General features: G+C 47.2%; 1 protein-coding gene across 1 annotated transcript; it reads left to right on the top strand.

Moving 5' to 3' along the window:
• The first annotated feature begins 2,481 nt into the window (after nt 1–2,481).
• On the top strand, nt 2,482–14,336 carry FGF6 (fibroblast growth factor 6). Its single transcript, XM_045464034.1, has 3 exons — nt 2,482–3,050; nt 4,012–4,115; nt 13,641–14,336. Exons 1-3 carry the CDS (start codon nt 2,705–2,707, stop codon nt 13,815–13,817), a joined length of 627 nt encoding a protein of 208 aa, XP_045319990.1. The 5' UTR covers nt 2,482–2,704; the 3' UTR covers nt 13,818–14,336.
• The last annotated feature ends 5,659 nt before the right edge of the window (nt 14,337–19,995 follow it).

The following is a 19,995-nucleotide window of genomic DNA, read 5'->3' as shown; positions in this document are numbered from 1 at the left end:
CAGTTGTCAACTTAATTAGCCTTCAGGAGAAATATATGGATATATGAGCACAGTGAAGTTGCTATAGAGACAGGCCCAGGAGGCGCATTTAGAACAGGGCCTCATCACATCACCCGATAAAAATAAGACTCAGGCTTTTTAATAGAATGAATTACTTAAGTTTTATATTTAACAGGGACGATACCAATGCTATTACTGGTTTTCAGAATATTTTAGGAATCTAGACTGCCTGCTTCTACATATGTTAACAGCCATCACAACATATGCTCTGGTGGTTGGGAATTAAGAACTGGAAGCCCATGTGTCTCTCCCACCCCTTGAGATGAGACAGAGTCCTTCTCACTTTGGGCTTGTCCTCCCTTAATTGGGTGATAGATTTCCAATATATTTCAGATAAAGGACTGAGGGAGAGCTATATTGTGCTTTGCACTGTGCCCTTTGCATATATAATTGCTAATGCCTATAACAGTCCTATGAAGTAATGATCTCATTCTGCAAATGAAAGTAATGAGGTTCAAAAATTTTTGCAATGTCACAAAGCTAATAAATAGTGGAGTCGGGATTCAAATTCAGGTGTCCTTCATCCAAAAGCCCATTGTTTTATAAGACACCACCCACAATCTCTGCACAGAGAAGAATCTGAGAAAAGGTGGATCTAAAGAGATCTAACACTGATATATAGTATTGACCTTATTATAGCTTAGACTCTCCTCTGAGGCAACCCTAAAGTGGATAGGTTCCAAGAAGAATCCCACGGTGAGGGCGATGAGCACATCCCCAAGTATCCAAGGCAAGAGTTCATTTCAGACTAACTTCTTACCATCCTGCATGCTTCTTGGATGCCTCTTCCCTACTGCAAGCATGTTTAATACAATGTTCCAAACTGAACACCAGTAAGAGAGCATCTCCACTGCTGTTATGTATATGAAAACTTAAATTTATGAAATCAAGCTGGAGATCCAGGTGAAGGTAATTTTATTTTGTCTTTGGATTATTCACGATTCTCCTACTTTGCAGAGATTTTTTTTTTTTTTTTTGTATAATTTTCCAACAAAGGCCTACATAGTAAGCTCAATCTGTGCCACAGGTGCCAGCCATTCCTTATTGTAGGAGAGGGGGGTGCTGGTGATTGTAAGGTTGGGCACAAGGCAATGGAGGTGACAGGGAGGGGAAGGATGGTTGGGAAGCCGGGGGGCCTGATGGTGAGGGTGATCCTAAGCAGGGGTGGTGCATATATCCCTCCCCATTAATTTTACCTGCAGAGGATAATGGCAGAAGATGTTAGGGCTTCCAGGGATATGAGAGAACATATCTAGGGCAAAACTGAAATGCACGGCTCGACAGAAATTCTAACCAAAGCATCAATTCAAATGAATGAGGCAGCAAGGCAGAAGGCAGGGAGAAGTAGAGACTGGAGACTTGAGCCCAGACCCGAGCAGGAGGCTTGGAAGCAGAGGGGAGGAATGGTGTCTGAGAAGAGTCCCTAGGCAGTGAGACTCATCCTAGGAGGTTTCCCCAGGCTGCCTGTAACCTCCAGCCTGTGTGGGAAGGGGAATCATTTTGTGCTATTGAAATAATTCCATGATGTACACTTAGCATAGAATGAGCTCACTAGACTCTGTGGGCCCCAGCCAGGTAATCTCACTTCTACTATAGGCAATTGTGCAGGGGTTAAAAGCATAGGCTTTGGATTTAAGCCAATTTTCTAGGTTCTGGCTTACAAGTTCTGGCAAGTCCCTTAAGTTCTCTACAAAATGGGAATAATAATAGTCAGATGCCAAGGATGAGCCCAGGTAGGAAAATGGCCAGTGGGCTTTGTTGGGGGCCAGCACAACTTCCACCCCGTTGGCTGGGTGAACGCCATGGCCAGAACAGCGAGCAGAAGCGTGACCCTAGCCCTCTCTTCCTCGACAATCCTAGGGACCACCTCCCCACCCCTCACCACTGAATCTCTGTTCTCTCCTGTTAAAAGGGATCAGCTTTTCAGTGTCCCCTGAGCCTACTTTGCCCTCAACCATGAACTCTTTCCATGAAAAGGTCTCTAGGGTAGCTCATAGGCCACTGTCATCATCTGACACCAAGCTTTCCCCTATCACTATCTTTACCCTTTGCCCTCTAAACAAGGAAGCCAGCACTGCCAGGCCAAGAACTTTTGCCCAGTTTGGGTTGTGGGTGGCCTCTTACCTCCCTCTTCCCCTGGGCCCCCAGCCAAGTCCTCCCTCCCTCAGAGATGCTCCCTGCTCACTTCATTCCTGCCTCATAGCTGGAATGACAGCGGCTCCCAGAATCCCTGGGGTGTGGGGAGGGTGATGGGGGTCTGGGGAGGCAGCCAGGCCCAGGAGCAGATTAATGTTACAGCCTTGGATAAGTGAGCTGGGCCAGTTGACGTCAGGGTGATGATGGGTGGAGGGGAGGGCCAGGCTGCTGAACTATAAAGATAGGTCAAATCAAATATAATCGACTCGGGACGGAGCAAGCGGGCGAGCTAGACACCGTCCCCAAGCCATGGTCCCTACCAGCCACGGCTCAGCCTGGGTCCCTCTGCTCCCTACCCGAGTGCCCAAAGCAGGCTTTGGTTTCATGTCAGCAGCCTTCATCTGCCTTCCAAAAATAAGCCCCTGCCGCCATGCTGAGGGGAGAAAAACAAGAAGGGCGGTATTTTTAGGGCCATTAATTCTGACCACGTGCCTGAGAGGCAAGGTGGATGGCCCTGGGACAGAGGCTGTTCATCACTATGTCCCGGGGAGCAGGACGTCTTCAGGGCACGCTGTGGGCTCTTGTCTTCCTAGGCGTCCTAGTGGGCATGGTGGTGCCCTCGCCTGCAGGCACCCGCACCAACAGCACGCTGCTGGACTCCAGGGGCTGGGGCACCCTGCTGTCAAGGTCTCGAGCTGGGCTAGCTGGAGAGATTGCCGGAGTGAATTGGGAGAGTGGCTACTTGGTGGGGATCAAGAGGCAGAGGAGGCTCTACTGCAACGTGGGCATCGGCTTTCACCTCCAGGTGCCCCCCGACGGTCGGATCAGCGGGACCCACGAGGAGAACCCCTACAGTGAGTGCAAGCTGCAGCCAGTTGGGAAGCTGGGGGCTTGGGTGCAAGCAAGGCTAAAAGATGAAGGGGACTTGCTCTGGTGCATGGGGCCTATTATAAAGGGGACAGAAGTCATATTCTCTATTTGGAATCTTATAAGCAGAGCCACCTCCCCCAGACTGACTTTGACCCTGCCTGGGTGCAGGCTTAATATGCTGAGGTCCAGGCATTCTGGTGTCTTTTGCCATCACCCCACAGAGCCCCCGTGGCATCCATTACTTCAGTGTTAAAGGCACATCTGTGCCCATATAAGACCACCTGGAACCAGCCAGGAAGCCTTAAGGCAAGAGTAGTGAAAATAAGTTAGGGTTTTTGGACCAGATTCGACTTAAGCTCATTTTTATTTAGCTTCCCTCTTTAAGAAGGAAAGGAAGTATTTTGCAACATTTCTCACTGAAGCACATCTTTCCCTTTATTTCCACATGCCCTCTCCGTCCCCAGGTCCTTGTCCTGCAAGTTGGTGGGTTGCTGCATAGGTACGTTCCCGCATCCAAAAGGGGTCGGGGGCTGCAGGATCCACACAAGCCTTCGGTTTTCCGTGTGGTTGCAGTGTTTGCAAGATTAGATGAGCTGAAATTTGTTGAAGCATGGAGAGTATCTACTTTATTAAAAAGCTAATCAGCATTCATGTTTCTACCCCAGGCAAGGACTTCATGTGAAGTCTGTAAAAGCTAATCTCATGTAGATATGGCTGCAATCCCTGACCCCGATGTCAGAACTTCCCCAGCGGAAGTGGATCTTTGACAGTAAAGTGGCAGGACTTGCCGAGTCCAAAGTGAGATCAGGGATAGAGGTGATGAAGGGTCTGGCTTTCTAGGAGCTGGGGGATGGGCTGAGGTGCCCTTGTAGTGTCGCCTCTAGATTGATGTCCCGCTGAGTCCTGCACAAGCCTTGGGTAACCTGGCCCCCCTTTCTTTGTCAGGCCTGCTGGAGATTTCCACAGTGGAGCGGGGTGTGGTGAGTCTCTTTGGAGTGAAGAGTGCCCTCTTCGTTGCCATGAACAGTAAAGGGAGATTATACACAACGGTGAGTCCACTGGGCTGGGGGACGTCCAGGCTATTTGAGGGCTACAGCTTACACAGTTGAAGAAAATGCTACAAAAGCTTGCATAAAGAAGTGAATATTTGTCTAGAATAAGAAGGAAGCATGCGAGCTCATGCTTCATGTGTTTCATGTGCTTCACGGTTAACTGGCTTCTGCTTTGGACCATGTTTTTCCTGAGCCTTCCAGCCTTTGTAATATTAAATAGGAACCGTAGGTCAGGAGGCTGCTGGTTCTGAAGGAGACCTGCACCCTGGCATAAAGGTGTCACCCAGCCTTACGGTCGGGTTTGACCCCCTGAACTGGAGAGGCCTGGAGAAGCAAGCCTGTCTTTCAGCTCGGGTGCTGTTCCCCATGACCCCGAGAGGTACCCCATCTAGTGTGCAGTATGAGGAGGAGAGATGAAGGAACTTGAAGTTTTACTCTATGGTTTTAAGCCCTCTGACCCCTGATCCTGTAGGATGGAGAAACATCCTCTTATTCCACCCTCTGGGCTGGAACCCAACCTCCAGCCCGCTCCCCATCACAGATCACCCTGGGAAGGTGAATGCCGGCCCTTTGGTTAACCTAGTTGGCTTCTAAGTGCATTTACTAAAACCTCTGCTCTTATTGACCCCCGGGGTCCTGGGTCTCTCCTCCTAAGATTTGGCTTATTCCAAAACTACGGCAGGGGGTGGGTGGGGGGGAACAACATCCTTATGAAGTTGAAGGCACTGGGAGTTCTTTTGACAGAAATTAGAAGGATAAAAAGGTAGACCGCTGAGCAATTGTGAAGGAATACCAGAGTTATTTATGGGGAGGGCGTGGAGTGCTGTTCTACCTCTCCTTGGAGGCAGACTGAGCACCAGGAAGTGAGCAGAGATCTGGGATTGGTGCCTGGTTCTGGCGAGACTATACCTACACGAGAGGCCTATTACATACCCAAACGGGGAGCTCAGGTGGTCTCTTCCCTGTGATCTTTAAGTTTACTTACTTATTTTTGAGAGAGACAGAAAGGGAGAGAGAGCAAGTGGGGGAAGGGACAGAGAGAGAGAGAGAGAAAATCCCAAGGAAGCTCTGCACCATTAGCAAGGAGCCCAATGCAGGGCTATAACCCACGAACCATGAGATCATGACCTGAGCCCAAAACAAGAGCTGGATGCATAACCAACTGAGCCATGCAGGTGTCCCTCCCTGTGACCTTTAGTCAAGGAGACAAGGCGTGGATTAAAAGTGGGCGTTGGAAGTAAGAGGAATAGCCCTAAGCTAGGTGGTACCATGAACCAGAATTCAGTCCCTGGTCTGTTCACCAAGGGCACTTCTGCAGAGCCGTGACGTGCATTACCTGCAGAGCCCTGAGGCAAGTCTGCACACTGCCCTGACAGGACAGGAGACTTCAGGAACCCAGTGTCCCATCTGTAAAGGGAGGATAAAGTTACATGCGCCTCCCAGGGCTGCCCGGAGATAATGCTTGGAAAGCACTCCACAGGGTGCCCTGAAGACAGTGAGTACTCAATACAGAGCAGCTATCATATCAGCTGATGCAGCGAGGCACCCTGCCATGGGGTTCTGCACCCTTCTTTCCTAGAAGTGGCATGTGTGGGACATTTTGCATCCCATCACCTTGGCAGCTTGTTAAAAGTACAGATTTGCAGGGACCTCCATCAGAGATGCTTATTTGGCAGGGCTGGGATGGGGGACCAAAGATCAGTTTGTTTGTTTGCTTGTTTGTTGTTGTTATTGTTGTTTTTAAGCGTCTCTGGTGTTTCTGTAGCACAGGCAGGCTTGGGACCACCAGGCCACACAGCCTTTGGAGGGCAGGGCAGGTGAAACCCAGCATGAGGTTTGGAATCCTCAGACACCCCCTTTCTTTCTCAGACATCACTCTGTGCAAAGGTGCTGGAGAAGACAGGAGCCAGCCTGGGGCCAGCCTAGGTTTGGGTGAAGCAGGGCCCCTCCTTGTGGAGATAGTCTTCCCAAAAAGCCCTTACTCGCCAGCCTGCACCGTGCCTGGGATCCCGCCGATTGGAGAGCCAGGAACTGGGGTTGTTGACTAAGGCACCCTCTGCAAGGGACCATTTAGCAGGTAGATCTCCTGGAAGGAAGGAGAGTGCAGAAAGCATTACCAGAAGGACTTTCAACTTTGAGGCAAGGAAAGGGCACAAATATAGGAAAATGTACCCACTTCCAACTAGAAATCCATTACCCCGGTAAGAGAACCTATATGACATTCAAAAATCAGAGCTTTAATCACAGTCAGAGGCACTACACAGGAGTAAAGCATGGAGTAGCAAATGGGAAGGAGCCACCTTCCATAAGTAAGTGTGAACTGACTCCTCATGTTGGAGACACCCCTGCACCCCTCCCTCCGGGGCACATGACTTCAAAGGGGGTCAGATGGGCCCCTGAGCTGGAGGGTTCACGAAATGAGAGAGTCCAGGGAAAAGGGGGACTGTCCTGAGGGAAGGCTTGCTCATTCTGCACACTCTACCCTCCCCCTCCCACACCCCAGGAGCACTGGGTCCGGGAGCACCTTCTCTAAGGTGGGAGGTTGTCCTCCCTGGAGCCCAGGGCTGAGCAGGCTTGTGTAGGAGAGTGGGGCTGGACCCGGGAGTGTGGCCCAACTATGCCCCAAGCTTGGACAATTGATGCTTTGTGTGGCTGTGCCCCAGATGCTTCCAAACCACCTCTACCCCCTCCCGCTGCCCCTCAGGGGCCTGTTATCACAGTCTAAAAAAACAATTGCCAACTGATCCCCGGAGCCAGGAAGACTCCCGCTGGGTGATGATTTCATTCACACTATTTCCCTTAAGCCCCTAGAGCTGCCTCATCTCCCCAGGCTCAGCTGCTACCGCCTGCAGCTAAATGAGATTTCTCATGGGGGGAGGGGACCCTTGCACAGGGTGGGGACAGGAGACTACTCATGGCCAGAGAAGAAGAGCTGAGAAAACCCACCTAGGAAAAGTGACTTCCTGCATGTCTCACTTCTAGGAAAGAGGGGCGCAGAGCCCCATGGCAGGATGCCTATTCCCAGCTGAGACAATATAAATAGCCGTCCTGGTATTGAGCACCTACTGTTTGTAGGGCATCTTGCGGAGTACTTTCCAAGCATTATCCCCTAGCAGCCCTGGAAGGTGCATGTGGTCTTTATCCTCCCTTCACAGATGGGACACTAGGTCTCTAAATTCGCACAATCAGTGCTGTGTGCAGACCTGCCTCAGGGCTCTGCAGGTAAGGCTCTTGAAGACCACAGAAGAAGCGCATCTCATGTACAGATTGGGACCCAAATTCCAGCTCCTGCCCCACCTACCCTCCACTACCTGCTTATATGTGGGGCAAAATCCCTGACCTTCTCTGGGCCTGGACCTCTGCTCTCTCCATGTAGACAGAGGCAGAAATCAGTGAATTCCAATGTCCTTAATGCTTTTAAAAATAAAATTGAAAAAAAAAAATCAAGGAACCACACTTAACGATTGGTGGTCGGCTTGGGCACTCTCTACGAGAATCCCTTGGCCAAGAAAAAAATGCATACTGACAAAAAGCTAGTAGGAATTCAGTAATGCTTTTAAATGATTTTAGTTTTACTATTTATAACTGCGTCTACATCCTTTTAATCAATAGTAGTATGACAACGTGCAGAGAACACAGTATTTGTTTCATCCATCAAGGCCTTTGCTTATTCTGTGGGGCATTACATTGGGAGAGGGGAGGACCAAGCCATGCCTTCATTCAGCTGGCAGCAAAGCTCATCCATCAGAGAACAGATTCCTGAGGGGATGTTAGCACCTGCTGGGTAGAAGTACTGGGGGATGGGACCCGAGAGCCCTGAAGACAACTCTCCCCAACACACGGCCTGCCTGCTACAAGGAGCTGCACAGGATTGACAAGAAAGTCATGCCTGCCGAAAAGTTTTTCAAACACATCTAAATCGACAATGCCATTGTGTGTTAGGAAAGGGGGTTACAATATACAGACCTCTTGGAGCTGAGAGATGTTATCTATTTCTCCATTTCAGCTAAGGACAGAAAAAGAAACAGAGGCTTCAGGAGGAAAGGGTCTTAGGAAAAAGAGACTTTTTTTTTCTCTCCATTTCCCACCTCCTTAAACACCACCCACCCTTGCCCCTTCCATGCACACTCACAAACCAGGAGGAATAGAAGAAGCAAGTGGCTCTGGGTTAGCCCTGGGAGGAAGAGCTTTAAAGACACGCATCCACTTCCACCAGTCCGGGTGACTTAGCTCTGCCCGAAGACAAGAGGATGGATGTCTCATCCAGCCCAGACCGCATGGGGCATTTCTGCCAGAGGTCACATGCTGGAACAGCCCTCTGCAAAGCCCCTCTGCAAAATGCCCTTCTCCATGGTAAGAGCCGATCGCTTTGGAGTTTGGTTCCACATAAGTCTGATTAGACCTACATGGAATTTAAGATGTTGTCACACTGGGGCCTGAGCCCCGGCAAACCCAGGAAATGTGATCTGGAGGAATTATTTTCATTTGTTCAGGTAATAATATACGGTAGCTGCTTTTATTAACATGACGTTCACTTGGCATGATCGCTTTTCTCACCAGAGCTGAGGAGACACCACTCTTGGGTCATGAGAACCGGGCTCAGGATGCAGTAGACAGGGATTAAGAGGCTGGGTCTGGATACCAGCTCAGGCATCAGTCTGGGCAGCGGGAATACCCACTGGCCTGAAGCATCAGCTGCTTCAAAGGGTTCAGGGAAATGGTCTTGGCCTCCTGCCACCTGAACCCCAAGGACAGGGCAGAGGGGTACAGAAAGAGACAGGCAAAAGAAAGACAGAGCTTTGAAAGCAAACTTCATCCACTTCTCTTTTTTCACTTTACATTTGTACCCAGTTCTGGGGAAGGCCAGGAATATGAGCAAGGCTAGAGAAAAGGAACCAAATGGACAGAAACAAAAGTGGGAAAAATTGTTTTAAAGGGCAGAAAATTTGAATAATGAAAATGCAATGAGCGGAGAACAAGGCACAATGTGTACAACCACAAGGATGCGCATTTAACCAATGTTTAAGGAGACCCAGACACTGTGAAAGGCTGGATTCTTAAATTGGACACGTTCTAGAATGGAGGATATGGGCAGATGCTCTCAGAATTTCTTGCCCGAATCATTCAGTTCCTCTTCCTTTCCTTCCTCTCCCTCACACCCTCGGCCCCAAGGTTTGATTTCCTCTCTAGAGTTTGCAAACCACACGCAAATCCTCTCCCTTAACCACCATCTAGATCAGAAATGAATTCTGGAAACTGAGGGAGGGTTGCTCTCCAGGGATGCACAAGTTAGAACAGAGGGAAAAGTGGCAGGTGGCAGGGGCTAGGACTACCAGGACACAGGGGGACCACCCGTTTTTGATATAAATGTTTTCTTTTCTTTTTTTTTTTTTTTTATATAAATGTTTTCTTATTCCTTCCTGGCTCAACTTGTATCCTGAATTTCTTTCCCACTTTAAATAATCTACTTAGATGACTAGGTAATGCATGAACACGGTTTAAGGTGGGGAGAAAGGTGTAAAAGAATATGCCATGGGAATTTAGTCTCCTTCTCACGCTCTTCGAAGCCACTAGTACCTCCCCAAAGATGTTGTCCTGGCTCTTTGTGTATCATCCCAGGAAGACCCCATGTCCCTGTGTGTGCACCCTCACTGTTATTTTAAAGGTCACACAAATAGGAGCATACTACACATCGTTTTGAACCTTCCTTCATCACTTAACAGTATGTCTTTGAGACCATTTCAAGTCAGTGCCCACAAAGGTTTCATATTTTTTCATGGCTTAATAGCATTCAGTTGTGTAGATCTGCCATAATTGAATTAACTACTCCCCTCCAAATAGACACTTTGTTGTTTTGGGTCTTTTACTATTATACATAATGCTGCAGTAACTCTTGTACATGAGAGGGAGTGTGCTAGTTAGATACATTCCTACAAGTGGAATTACTAATCAAAGCTATATTCCTTTTTCATTCTAGTAGATATTGTCAAATTGCTCTTTATAGAGGTTATAACAATATACACACCCACAGACATTAAATGAGAATTCCTAGTCTTCATGCATTCACCAATGAAAGAATATTATCAAACATCTGATTTCTTTTTTAATGTTTATTTATTTTTGAGAGAGAGAGTGTGTTCACAGAAGAGAGGCAGAGAGAGGGGGGCACAGATGACCAGAAGTGGGCTCTGTACTGACAGCACAGAGCCTGACAAGAGGCTTGAACTCACAAACCATGAGATCATAACCTGAGCTGAAGTCAGACGGTTAACTGACTGAGCCACCCAGGTGCCCAAAAATCTGATTTCTTTTAATCAATTAAAAATGTGGTCTCACTGTTAGGACTTACATTTCTCTCATTAGGCGTATTTTCTCATGTCTAAATGCTAGTTGTATTTCCTTTTCTGTGAATGGTCTGTTCATAAACACTGTCCAAGGGTCCCAAATATAGTAACAAAATGTACTCTCTGACACAAATGCAACTATTTTTTAACTGAGTTTGTCATTTACATTTTTGTTTTGTTTAAGGTAATTTTTTTTCAGGCAGAAGTCAAATGTATTCCTTTTGCTTTTTTTTATGGCATCTAGTTTTTTGTGCCCTGATCAAAAAGATCATCCTGACTCAAGATTATTTAAAAAAATTTTTTTCTGGACTCATGAGGTTCTTTTTTTTTACATTTAGGTCTTTGCTACTTGTAGAATTTATTTTAAAGTAAGGCATGAAATGATAAGTCAAACTTTATTATTATTTTAAATTATTATTGTTATTAGATATTACCCAGCTGTTTCAACACCATGCTGTCTCCAGTGATTTGAAACCCCACTTCTATATTAACTTCAAATCCATTTTTATGTTATATTGCTATATATTTGGATCTACTTCTGGACTCTGTATTTTGTTCATCAATCTTCACCAGACTTTTAATCAATGTAGCTTCGTTTCTCATTTACCTTTTACAGTTAATTCTGAGATTCTATTCTCCTAGTGGTGTTGCTTCAGAGCTTTGCCCCTCAAATGGTCTCAGCTTCTGTGGCTGCTTCTACCTCTCATGCACAGGTAAAGAGGCCATGGCCCAGAGAGACCCCAAAGAGCAGTGCCAGAGCATCAGCCTCTGTGTATCCTAGTTCTGTGTTCTTCTCATGCAAGTTCACGGTCTCCCAGTCATTCAGTCAATAACTGCAGAACTTAAAAGTGAAAATGTCCAATAACCCACAGCAGGTTTTGCAGGAATAGCAATCCAGGGTAAGACAAAGTCCTTTAGAGCTTTTAATGCAAAGTAGTTCATGATAGAGAATAATTATAGTAATAAAATTTTTTAAAAGTTTATTTTGAGAGAGAAAGAGAGGAGAGAGCACATGTGAACAAGAGAGGGGCAGAAAGGAAGAGAGAGAATCCCAAGCAGACTCCACGCTGTCAGCACAGAGCCCGATGTGGGACTTAATCTCAAGAACTGTGAGATCATGACCTGAGCTGAAATCAAGAGTCAGATGCTTAACTGACTGAGGCACTCAGATACCCCCAATTTTTTTTTATATTTTACTATGTGCCAGGTGTTACACCGTGGACTTCCTGTACATTATTTCAATTAATGCTCCAATTCTATGACATAATTATTCTAACTGCCCCCACTTTACAGATGAGGGAACTGAGACTTAGAAGGTTAAATCACTTGCCCAAGTTCACATAGCGAATGAAGTAAGAGTTGAATCATCATCAGCATAACCTCAAAGTTCCTTACAAAGGAAACTAAAGGTTGTAAAAACCCAAACTCCCTAGTGTGGTATTAGGAAGCCAGTTGGTGTGACTGGCTAAAGCTTTCACATTCACCTCAAGTAAATTAATACATGTAGAAGTGCCTTGTAAACAATAAACTGGACGCCTGAGTGGGGAAAGGGGTGAGAGGTGAAGGGCAGAAGGTGAGTGTGGTGTTCCTTCCTTACACCATGCTGCACCCTTGCTCACTCTTATGCTACATTGAAGGAGCCGGTCATGTATGGGTGTCCATTTGTCCTCGTGGCATCCCTATTAAGTCATCATCCACTCAGGGTCACATACCTGACAAGACACAATCCTTGACTCGGGGAACTTGGAGTCTATTGAGAAAGAAGAAGCTGTCCCCAGGGATCACACACTGTTGTACATGCTGTCTGAGAGGTGCGTCCAAAGAGCTGTGGGTGTCTGGGAGCCCAGGGAACTAGCTCATCACCCTCTGTTCATAACAGGAAGAGGCTCTGGTCCATCCCCCGCCTCCAGCCAGCCCAGGGTGCTCATAGTACGATTCCTTCGGAGAAGGTCAGATGACACCTTTGGCACAGCCGGCCAGCCATTGAGTGGGCTTTTTATAGCCAATGGCCTCAGTCAGCAGGAAGGAGTCAGAAATTACACCCCACCTCTCTTTTTGTTTCATTCTGTGTTTCTTTCAAGATTGGATCTCAGACCTCCTGGCTCTCACCTTGCTCTCTCTTCCTCTAGACTCAACAGAGCCACTCCCTATACAAAACACAGAAATCCCCCCAGCCTCCCTCAGCATTGGCCCTGCAAGTCCGGGGAGGAACGGCCTTCTTTTCTAGGAATAAAGGAGGGTGTGGGTGATGCATAGGGAATGAACTTGTTGATGTGTGGCAGGAAGTTTAGTGCTCATTTTCAGAACAGGTGCTCCACACGCTTCTCTACCAAATTAGCACTGGCCCCAGACTCCATGGCACCACCTGCCACAGAGGGAACCAGGTTCTCTTCTCCATAAAAATCACTGCTCCTTACCATCTCTGTTCCTGAACTTTTCTAGAGAGCCATGAATGTCTAGGAGGCACCAGGCATCTTCTGGGCTCAAAGTCAAAACCAAGAATGGGCATCTTTAAGGGGTGGCAAACCTGGGAGGTAAACTGGGAAAGATGGAGTGAGGGGGCAACGAGAGGAAAGAAGAAAGGGTTAACATAGTCAACAGATAGCGCTGGAAAGGACTTAGGGAATCATATGTCCCCACCCCTCCTCTAACTGCCCCCCCCCACCTCCTCCCCAGACACACAGCTTGCAGGAAAGGGAACCAAGGCTGAGAGAGGAGACTGCCCATGGTCACACAACTAGGAAGCAGAAAACCACTAAGTAGAGCCTGGGGTCCCAAACCCATTCCACTAGACCACCTCTCACAGCGGACTTGGGAAAAGCCTATTATGTCCTTTTATGGTTCTCTCTCTGATGGAATAAGTTATCAGCTAGGTGCTTGGTGGAAAGTGCCCTGAACTGAAAATCAGGAGACCCACCCCATGTGACACAGACTTTCTCCATCCATGTCCCTCGGCCTTGATTTGCTTATCATGAAGAGGAGAACATGAGAGGGGTCCAAGAAAGCTTGGAAGTCTCTTCCTTTGTGCCCTCCCATGATTTGGTTGGCCTAGAATGGCCTAGAATGGCTCAGTTTCCTTGCTGGCTATCTTACGAAGGGAAGGGAGGTGTACCCGGTAGAGGGCCCACTACACCTCATTTATAATTGAGCCTCTGTTATTTGTCCATTTCTTTTGCAGCCCAGCTTCCAAGAGGAATGCAAGTTCAGAGAAACCCTCCTGCCCAACAATTACAATGCCTACGAGTCAGACCTGTACCGAGGGACCTACATCGCACTGAGCAAATATGGACGGGTAAAGCGGGGCAGCAAAGTGTCCCCAATCATGACTGTCACTCACTTCCTCCCCAGGATATAAAGACCCTCAAAGAAGGCTCACAGATTGAAAGCAACATCTTTTGTTTTGGAATTTTGCACAAATGAACAATTCCTTTTACCTCCCACCCCCCATGACTCCTCAGTCAGGCTTTTCCTGTACTTGGGGAGACCTGAGTTGGTTCCCTGGGTGACCGGACCCCATGGTATGTAACCAACCCAAGAGAGAGGTTGCAACCAACATCCTAGAATGGCAATGGATGCATGCTGTGACCTCAACTGAGGAAAGAAGGTACATGTGGCATATGACCACGTGCACAGGAAAAGGCCAGGGTGGGAGTATTTGTGTGTGTTGATGTATATCCATACATCTTCATGTAGATGGTCTGAGAAAAGGCATTGCAGAGCATTGGGTTTCTTTCTCCCAGTATCATCGCTGCAGGAATCTGCCTGCAAGAATGTCACTTGTCAAACCAGCTGGATTGATGTGTGTGCCCATTCTGCCTCTTTCCAATCATTCTTCCATCCAGAGGCCACTTAGTGCATACATGGGTTGCATGGGTGGTGGGGCACAGCTGTCCTCTAAGGGTAGGGAGGGCAGGGTGGGAGGAAGTAGGGTTTAACTGCAAACCAGAAAGAAGGTGGACAGGTTCCAAACTTCCTGTCTGTGAGGGCTCTGGGGTTGCCCTGTCTGGGAGAAGGGATGATCCTCTTCTTGGAGAAAAGGGGTAGAGCAGTGTCTCGGGCAGTTGGGGAAGGCGTGCTGGAAGCAGCGGAAGGGACTGGATGTTCTATGGAGTGCCATTCTGCCTGGAGGATTCAGTGCTGCGTGTGGCTCCGAGAACAAGCTGGGGCCAGGCTGCCTGCCCATAACTTTTCCTCACTTTGAACTGGGTCTTATTTTAACCTCAGATGACAAGGATCCTAATAATGGCAACCTGTTTGGCGAGGGGTGAGGGGATGCAAAACAGGGCATGAAGGAAGTAGAGAGGCTTTGGACTGCAAATGATAATTCCTCTCCAGCTACGTCCAGGAAACTCACCCAAGTCCTCATCTGATACTCTCACTTCCTTCTTGGTCATCATCAGTTTGCATACACGCTGATGCCTGGATGCAGTAGAATGGGCACCATGACCTCCAGAGTTTGCCCCCTCCGGCCCCTCTACAGTAAGAGAAGAGTGATAATCCTGTGAAATCAAGCAGCCAAACTGAAACAGCTCCTTGCTGTACAATGCCTTATTGCCTCCTGTCCTTTGAGAGTATTTAAAGCAGAGGTTCCCCAAGTGACTATAAATGTTGTCTGCCTGGAGCCTTCAGATTCCTGAACCATTGGAATGTTCCTAAATCTGAAACCAGAGAGAGCCATATCAGAGTGCAAATATTTTCGGCATACATGAACCATCAAGTTACAAAATGACCTGACACCCTGCTGCTTTCAGGGGCCCCTGCAAGACAACCCCTCATCTGCTGCAAATACCTTCATCTTCGACATACCTCTCTATTTGCAGATGCGGCCATCTATAGATAGATCTGAGCTGAGCGACTGTGAGATGGACATGGAGGTTGGAAACCAAGGGAGACATCATATTGACTACTTTCTGCCTGGCACACATCAGGGAGGGTGTGTGCTGGGTGAGGAGGAAAAGGCCACACCAAGGTGAGCAACCAGAAAGACTGAACAAACAGTAAGAACTTGGGAGCAAGAGTGGACATGGCCAAGCCTTGGAAGAAATGGGAAGGAGCTGGGGTCTTGGGTCAAATGGGAGAAAGTTGGTCCATCTTGAACATTTAGAATACTAGAAGTGCAGTTCTGCTTGGAGGCAGAGTACAAAGCTGATTATCTTGTCCAGAGTAATTGACTGGCCTCTTTGACAGGGTACATCAGACCTGAGTTGCACTCAGGACCTAAGGCACGTATCAGTTTCTGATGGGATGTACTGGCAGTGCAGGAAGGCTGGGTAGATGGCGGACAATGATCTGGTGAGGAGAAAAGTTTTAGGTCCCAAAGCGTTAGCTCCTTTCTTCCTAAATCTCTGAGCCAATTTGACATGAGAGGGGACACACTTCTAAAGAGAGGCCTCAGATTGCTAGACCTTTCCTGCATCTCTCTAGAGGCTCCTAAAAGGGCCAAAATACTGACAAGGAGTCCCCCCAAATGTCCACTCCCATTTTTCATGCTAAGAGTGAGAAGGAGATGCTATGACATGCCTAGGACCAGGCTGCCTTGCTAGTCAGTCACTACATGGAGGCACCAGCACACCATTTGCTGGACAGGAACTGGTTACTAGCAGCCGGGCATCTGTTCAAACCGGTACCAGAGCTTACATTGCACCAGTTGCTGAACATCCTGAATATATTCCTGGATGGGGGATGCATCGTTGACTCGTTAAAACTCCTCCTGCTAGAGGAGGTCTCTCCCAAGAGCTTTCTCTTTGACCTGTAAGTGGCTTAGGACAAGTCACTGTCCATGCACAGAAGTGGGTTAAGGGGCAGGAACAAAGGAAGACCAGCAAGTTCAGTCCCTTCTTGCCTGCTACTGTGTCTGTGCATAGGCATGCAGAGTTGTCTCCTGTCTGATCATCACATCTAAGGATTCCTGGACTCAGCTCTCAGCCCTGTTGGATCCAAAAGCCAGCAGCAGGGGGACAGAATGAACCTCACCTTCCTGCTGCCATGTATTACAAACAATTTGGGTCCTTTCTCCCCCAGATCCTTAGCTGTGACCCTGGTTTACAGAGTTTGGTAGTTACTGGCTTCCCTCTTATCTTGAACCTTCTCTGGCAGCTCCATGCAAACTTGGGCCTCCAAGAGCCCAGATGCTGCCTTATTCCTTTTTCAAGAACAAATGATAAAAATGAGAGCAACATATGTGCACACCCTTGAAGATGAACTTCTCAGCTGGGGAAGGTGAGGTCAGAACCAATAGGGGAGCTCCAGGCCCCTTGTAGAATCTGCACCTTCCTCAGGGCAATGGATGGACCTCAGAGGAAACCAGAAACCAACTGCCTCATTGAAACTGTTGATTATATTCACTTCCTCACTCACTGCCTTCTAACAACACTTCCCTTCCCACTTGCCATGCGGTTTTGAACCTCCTTTGAAAAGAAGCATATAATTTTGTAATTAATACCCTACCATTACCCTTCACAGCCTAATACCTCTGCCGCCATGTCCCACAACACGTCCAGCACACACACTCCAAGCCCCTGCTGAGGGCCATTCTGTGGCTTAGGAAAGAGAATATTTTCTCTTATCATCTGATCTAGGCTATGAACCTCTCTCCTTTCTAGACATAGGATCTTCCCAGGCCAATAACCCAGGCCTGAAAGTTTCTCCTAACCTAATCCTCTGCTGGGAAGCTTGGAATTTTTCTTATGATGGTGCTGGGCCCCTTTCTTGTCCTAGACCTCAGTGCCTCCAAGTTATCACTCTGTGCAATCCTAGGAGAGAAGGACGTATGAGAGTCCACAAGTTGTAGTTTTCCTTCCTCCCAACTTTGTTTTTTTTTTTAAATGTTTTTATTATTTATTTTTGAGAGAGAGACAGAGACAGAGGGCAAATGGGGGAGGGGCAGAGAGAGAAGGAGACACAGAATCTGAAGCAGACTCCAGCCTCCAAGCTGTCAGCACAGAGCCTGACACGGAGCTCAAACCCACGAACTATGAGATCATGACCTGAGCTGAAGTCTGATACTTAACCAACTGAGCCACCCAGGTGTCCCATCCTTCCTCCTAAATTTGTATATGCACTACCCTTGCCTGTTTTGTGCCACGGTCACTGGTGCAAACATGTCTACCAAGGGTGATTGCTGGCCCTAAGACACGGGGGTATTCTCTCTCCCATCTATCCCCTCCTGCTGCTTTTCATGTGCACAGAAGCTGGAAAGCTCCTACATCTTTCTGTCCCCAAAGGCTCCAGTTCAGATGTCGCTGAGGAGGGATTCTCTGCTGCTTGCCACTTTCATGTCTATGAAGTGGGTCCCTCAAATCTGCACCCCCCCTCCTCCTGGCCAGAAATGGCCACTCATTCTGCTACCTCCCAGAATGTTTGGAACAAGGCCAGAAGAGTAGATAGAAATAATCCACTCTGAGCTTATATCTGAGTTGGTGTTTCCTCTTCCCAGAATGGGAGGAGGGAGTGATTTTGCCCAAAGCAGATCCTGAATCTAGTCTATTGTGCTGAGAGCCAACACAGAACCACGCTTGTATACCTCATTGAACTACTGAGAGTCCAGCATTCAGACAGCTGTGTCCTCATATGGTTTCTCCTTTCTATAAATCAATTAAGTACCTCAGGCTGGGTCCCAATGCAGAGCTGTCCTTAAGTTTGGGTAAAGTGAATAGAAAACCCTCAGAATTTGTTCAGTCATGTGCGTGTATAATGTGATGCTTCTATTTTTTAATATGTATGTGCTATGCACAAACCATATCATGTTCCAGCAAAAAGTAAAAGGTCTTTTTATACGTTCCTCTAAACTGTTTGACTCCACCCCTCCTATTAAAACTCACAACAAATCTCCAGGTTGTGGTTGATTTTCACCTTGATTCTTTTTCTCTCAAGGAGGAAGGCAAAGGGAAACAGAAAGCATAGATTCATGGTGCTGTCAATATTATTGGTTCATGGTGCTATGGATTATTAAGGCAGGGAGAAATCACGTGAGTCACTCAGTCCCACCACCATATTTTAAAAATGTGGAATTCAGCTCCGAAGGGGAAGGAAGCTATCATAGACCATAGTGAGGCAGCAGCCCTCTTCCTCTTCTGCCTTGGTCAAAGCAAGATATCCACATTTCTGTTACTGTACCATTTACTCATTCACTTATTCACCCCTCAAGAAAATACTTACTGAGCACCCTATCTCTGTGCTGCATTGGGTTGAGTTTTGGGAAATGTGAGTGAATGAGGTAGACCCAATTCCCACCCTCTCACAAACTTGCATTTAAAAAAAAAAAAACACCCAAGAGTATGTTAAAATGTAGATTCCCTGGCCACACTTGCAGAGATACTGATCCAGAGGCCTGGGTGGAGCTCAGGAGTCTACCTTTGTAACACACACCCCAGGCAATTCTGACATTAAGAAGCCCTAGTCTAGTAGAATGACTAGAATTACAGAATATTTGAATTAAGAGATACTCTATAAATTATGAAAAATCTTTTCATAGATTAAAAGAAGAAGAAGAGGGAGTTTAAGTTTCTCACCCAGGATCACATAGCCAGATGAGAACCTATGACTCACAAGCTTATTCTCTCACGTCCCACTTACCCCTTCCCACGCCTCTTCATCATCACACCTGTGATCTCCTGACCATGCCCCTATCATGCCAGCCCTACCCAGGTTCCTCTTCTATTCCTTGTGTAGTCTCTGGAAGAGAATAAAATGTGCCTTTGGTTGAGTAATGTTGGGTTCTGAATAAATCTCTGTACTCTTGGAAGAGCTGCCTGGTCCTGTGGCCTCTGCAACTTGTTCCTGTATTTATCCACACAATTGATACTTCTAAGATCCTACTTTGTGCCTTGAAATATCATTGTGACCAATTATATGTGGGCTTATATATTGGCAAAGAAGACAGACATTAAACAAATAATCACAGAAAAGTGTGATGAGTGGCATGAGAAACAAAGCCCAGGTGAACTATGGGGGTACAGAAAAGGATGCTGAGCTCATCTGGGTGGAAAACGGAATCCATCTCAGAGACAGGTAGGCTCTGAAGGGTATCAGCCAGATTTGGGGCAGGTGGGTGGGGGTCAGCAGGCAGGGTAGGAAAGTTACAGCAGGTGTTCAAAGGTCCAGGTGAGATTCCAGGGGAAGAACGTGGCACCTTGGAGGACCTAAACTAGGGCCAGTAAGGCAGGTGTGCAGAGGGAGAGCAGGGGTGAGATGGGGTCTCAAACCAGGCCGTTAGGAAATGTATCATGGAGCATCTATCTGGTAAGTATAGTAAGGCGCTTGAATATTTTTTAAGTTTTCATATATAATTCACCCTTTTCAAATGTACAACTCAATGATTCTTATGTAAAGTTACCAAGTTGTGCAACCATCACCATATGTGAGTTTTAGAACATTTTCTTTACTCCAATTAGATTCTTTGTGCACATGTACCCTTAATCTCCACTTCACCATGTCCACCACAGGCAACCATTAATCTACTTTCTGTTTCCATAGTTTTGCCTTTTCTGGGTATTTCTTGTAAAGAAATCACACAATATGTGGTTTCTTGTGTT

This window comes from Leopardus geoffroyi, chromosome B4, assembly GCF_018350155.1.
Source record: "Leopardus geoffroyi isolate Oge1 chromosome B4, O.geoffroyi_Oge1_pat1.0, whole genome shotgun sequence".
Taxonomy (NCBI): Eukaryota; Metazoa; Chordata; class Mammalia; order Carnivora; family Felidae; genus Leopardus; species Leopardus geoffroyi.
This window is presented reverse-complemented; position numbering and strand designations above follow the sequence as displayed.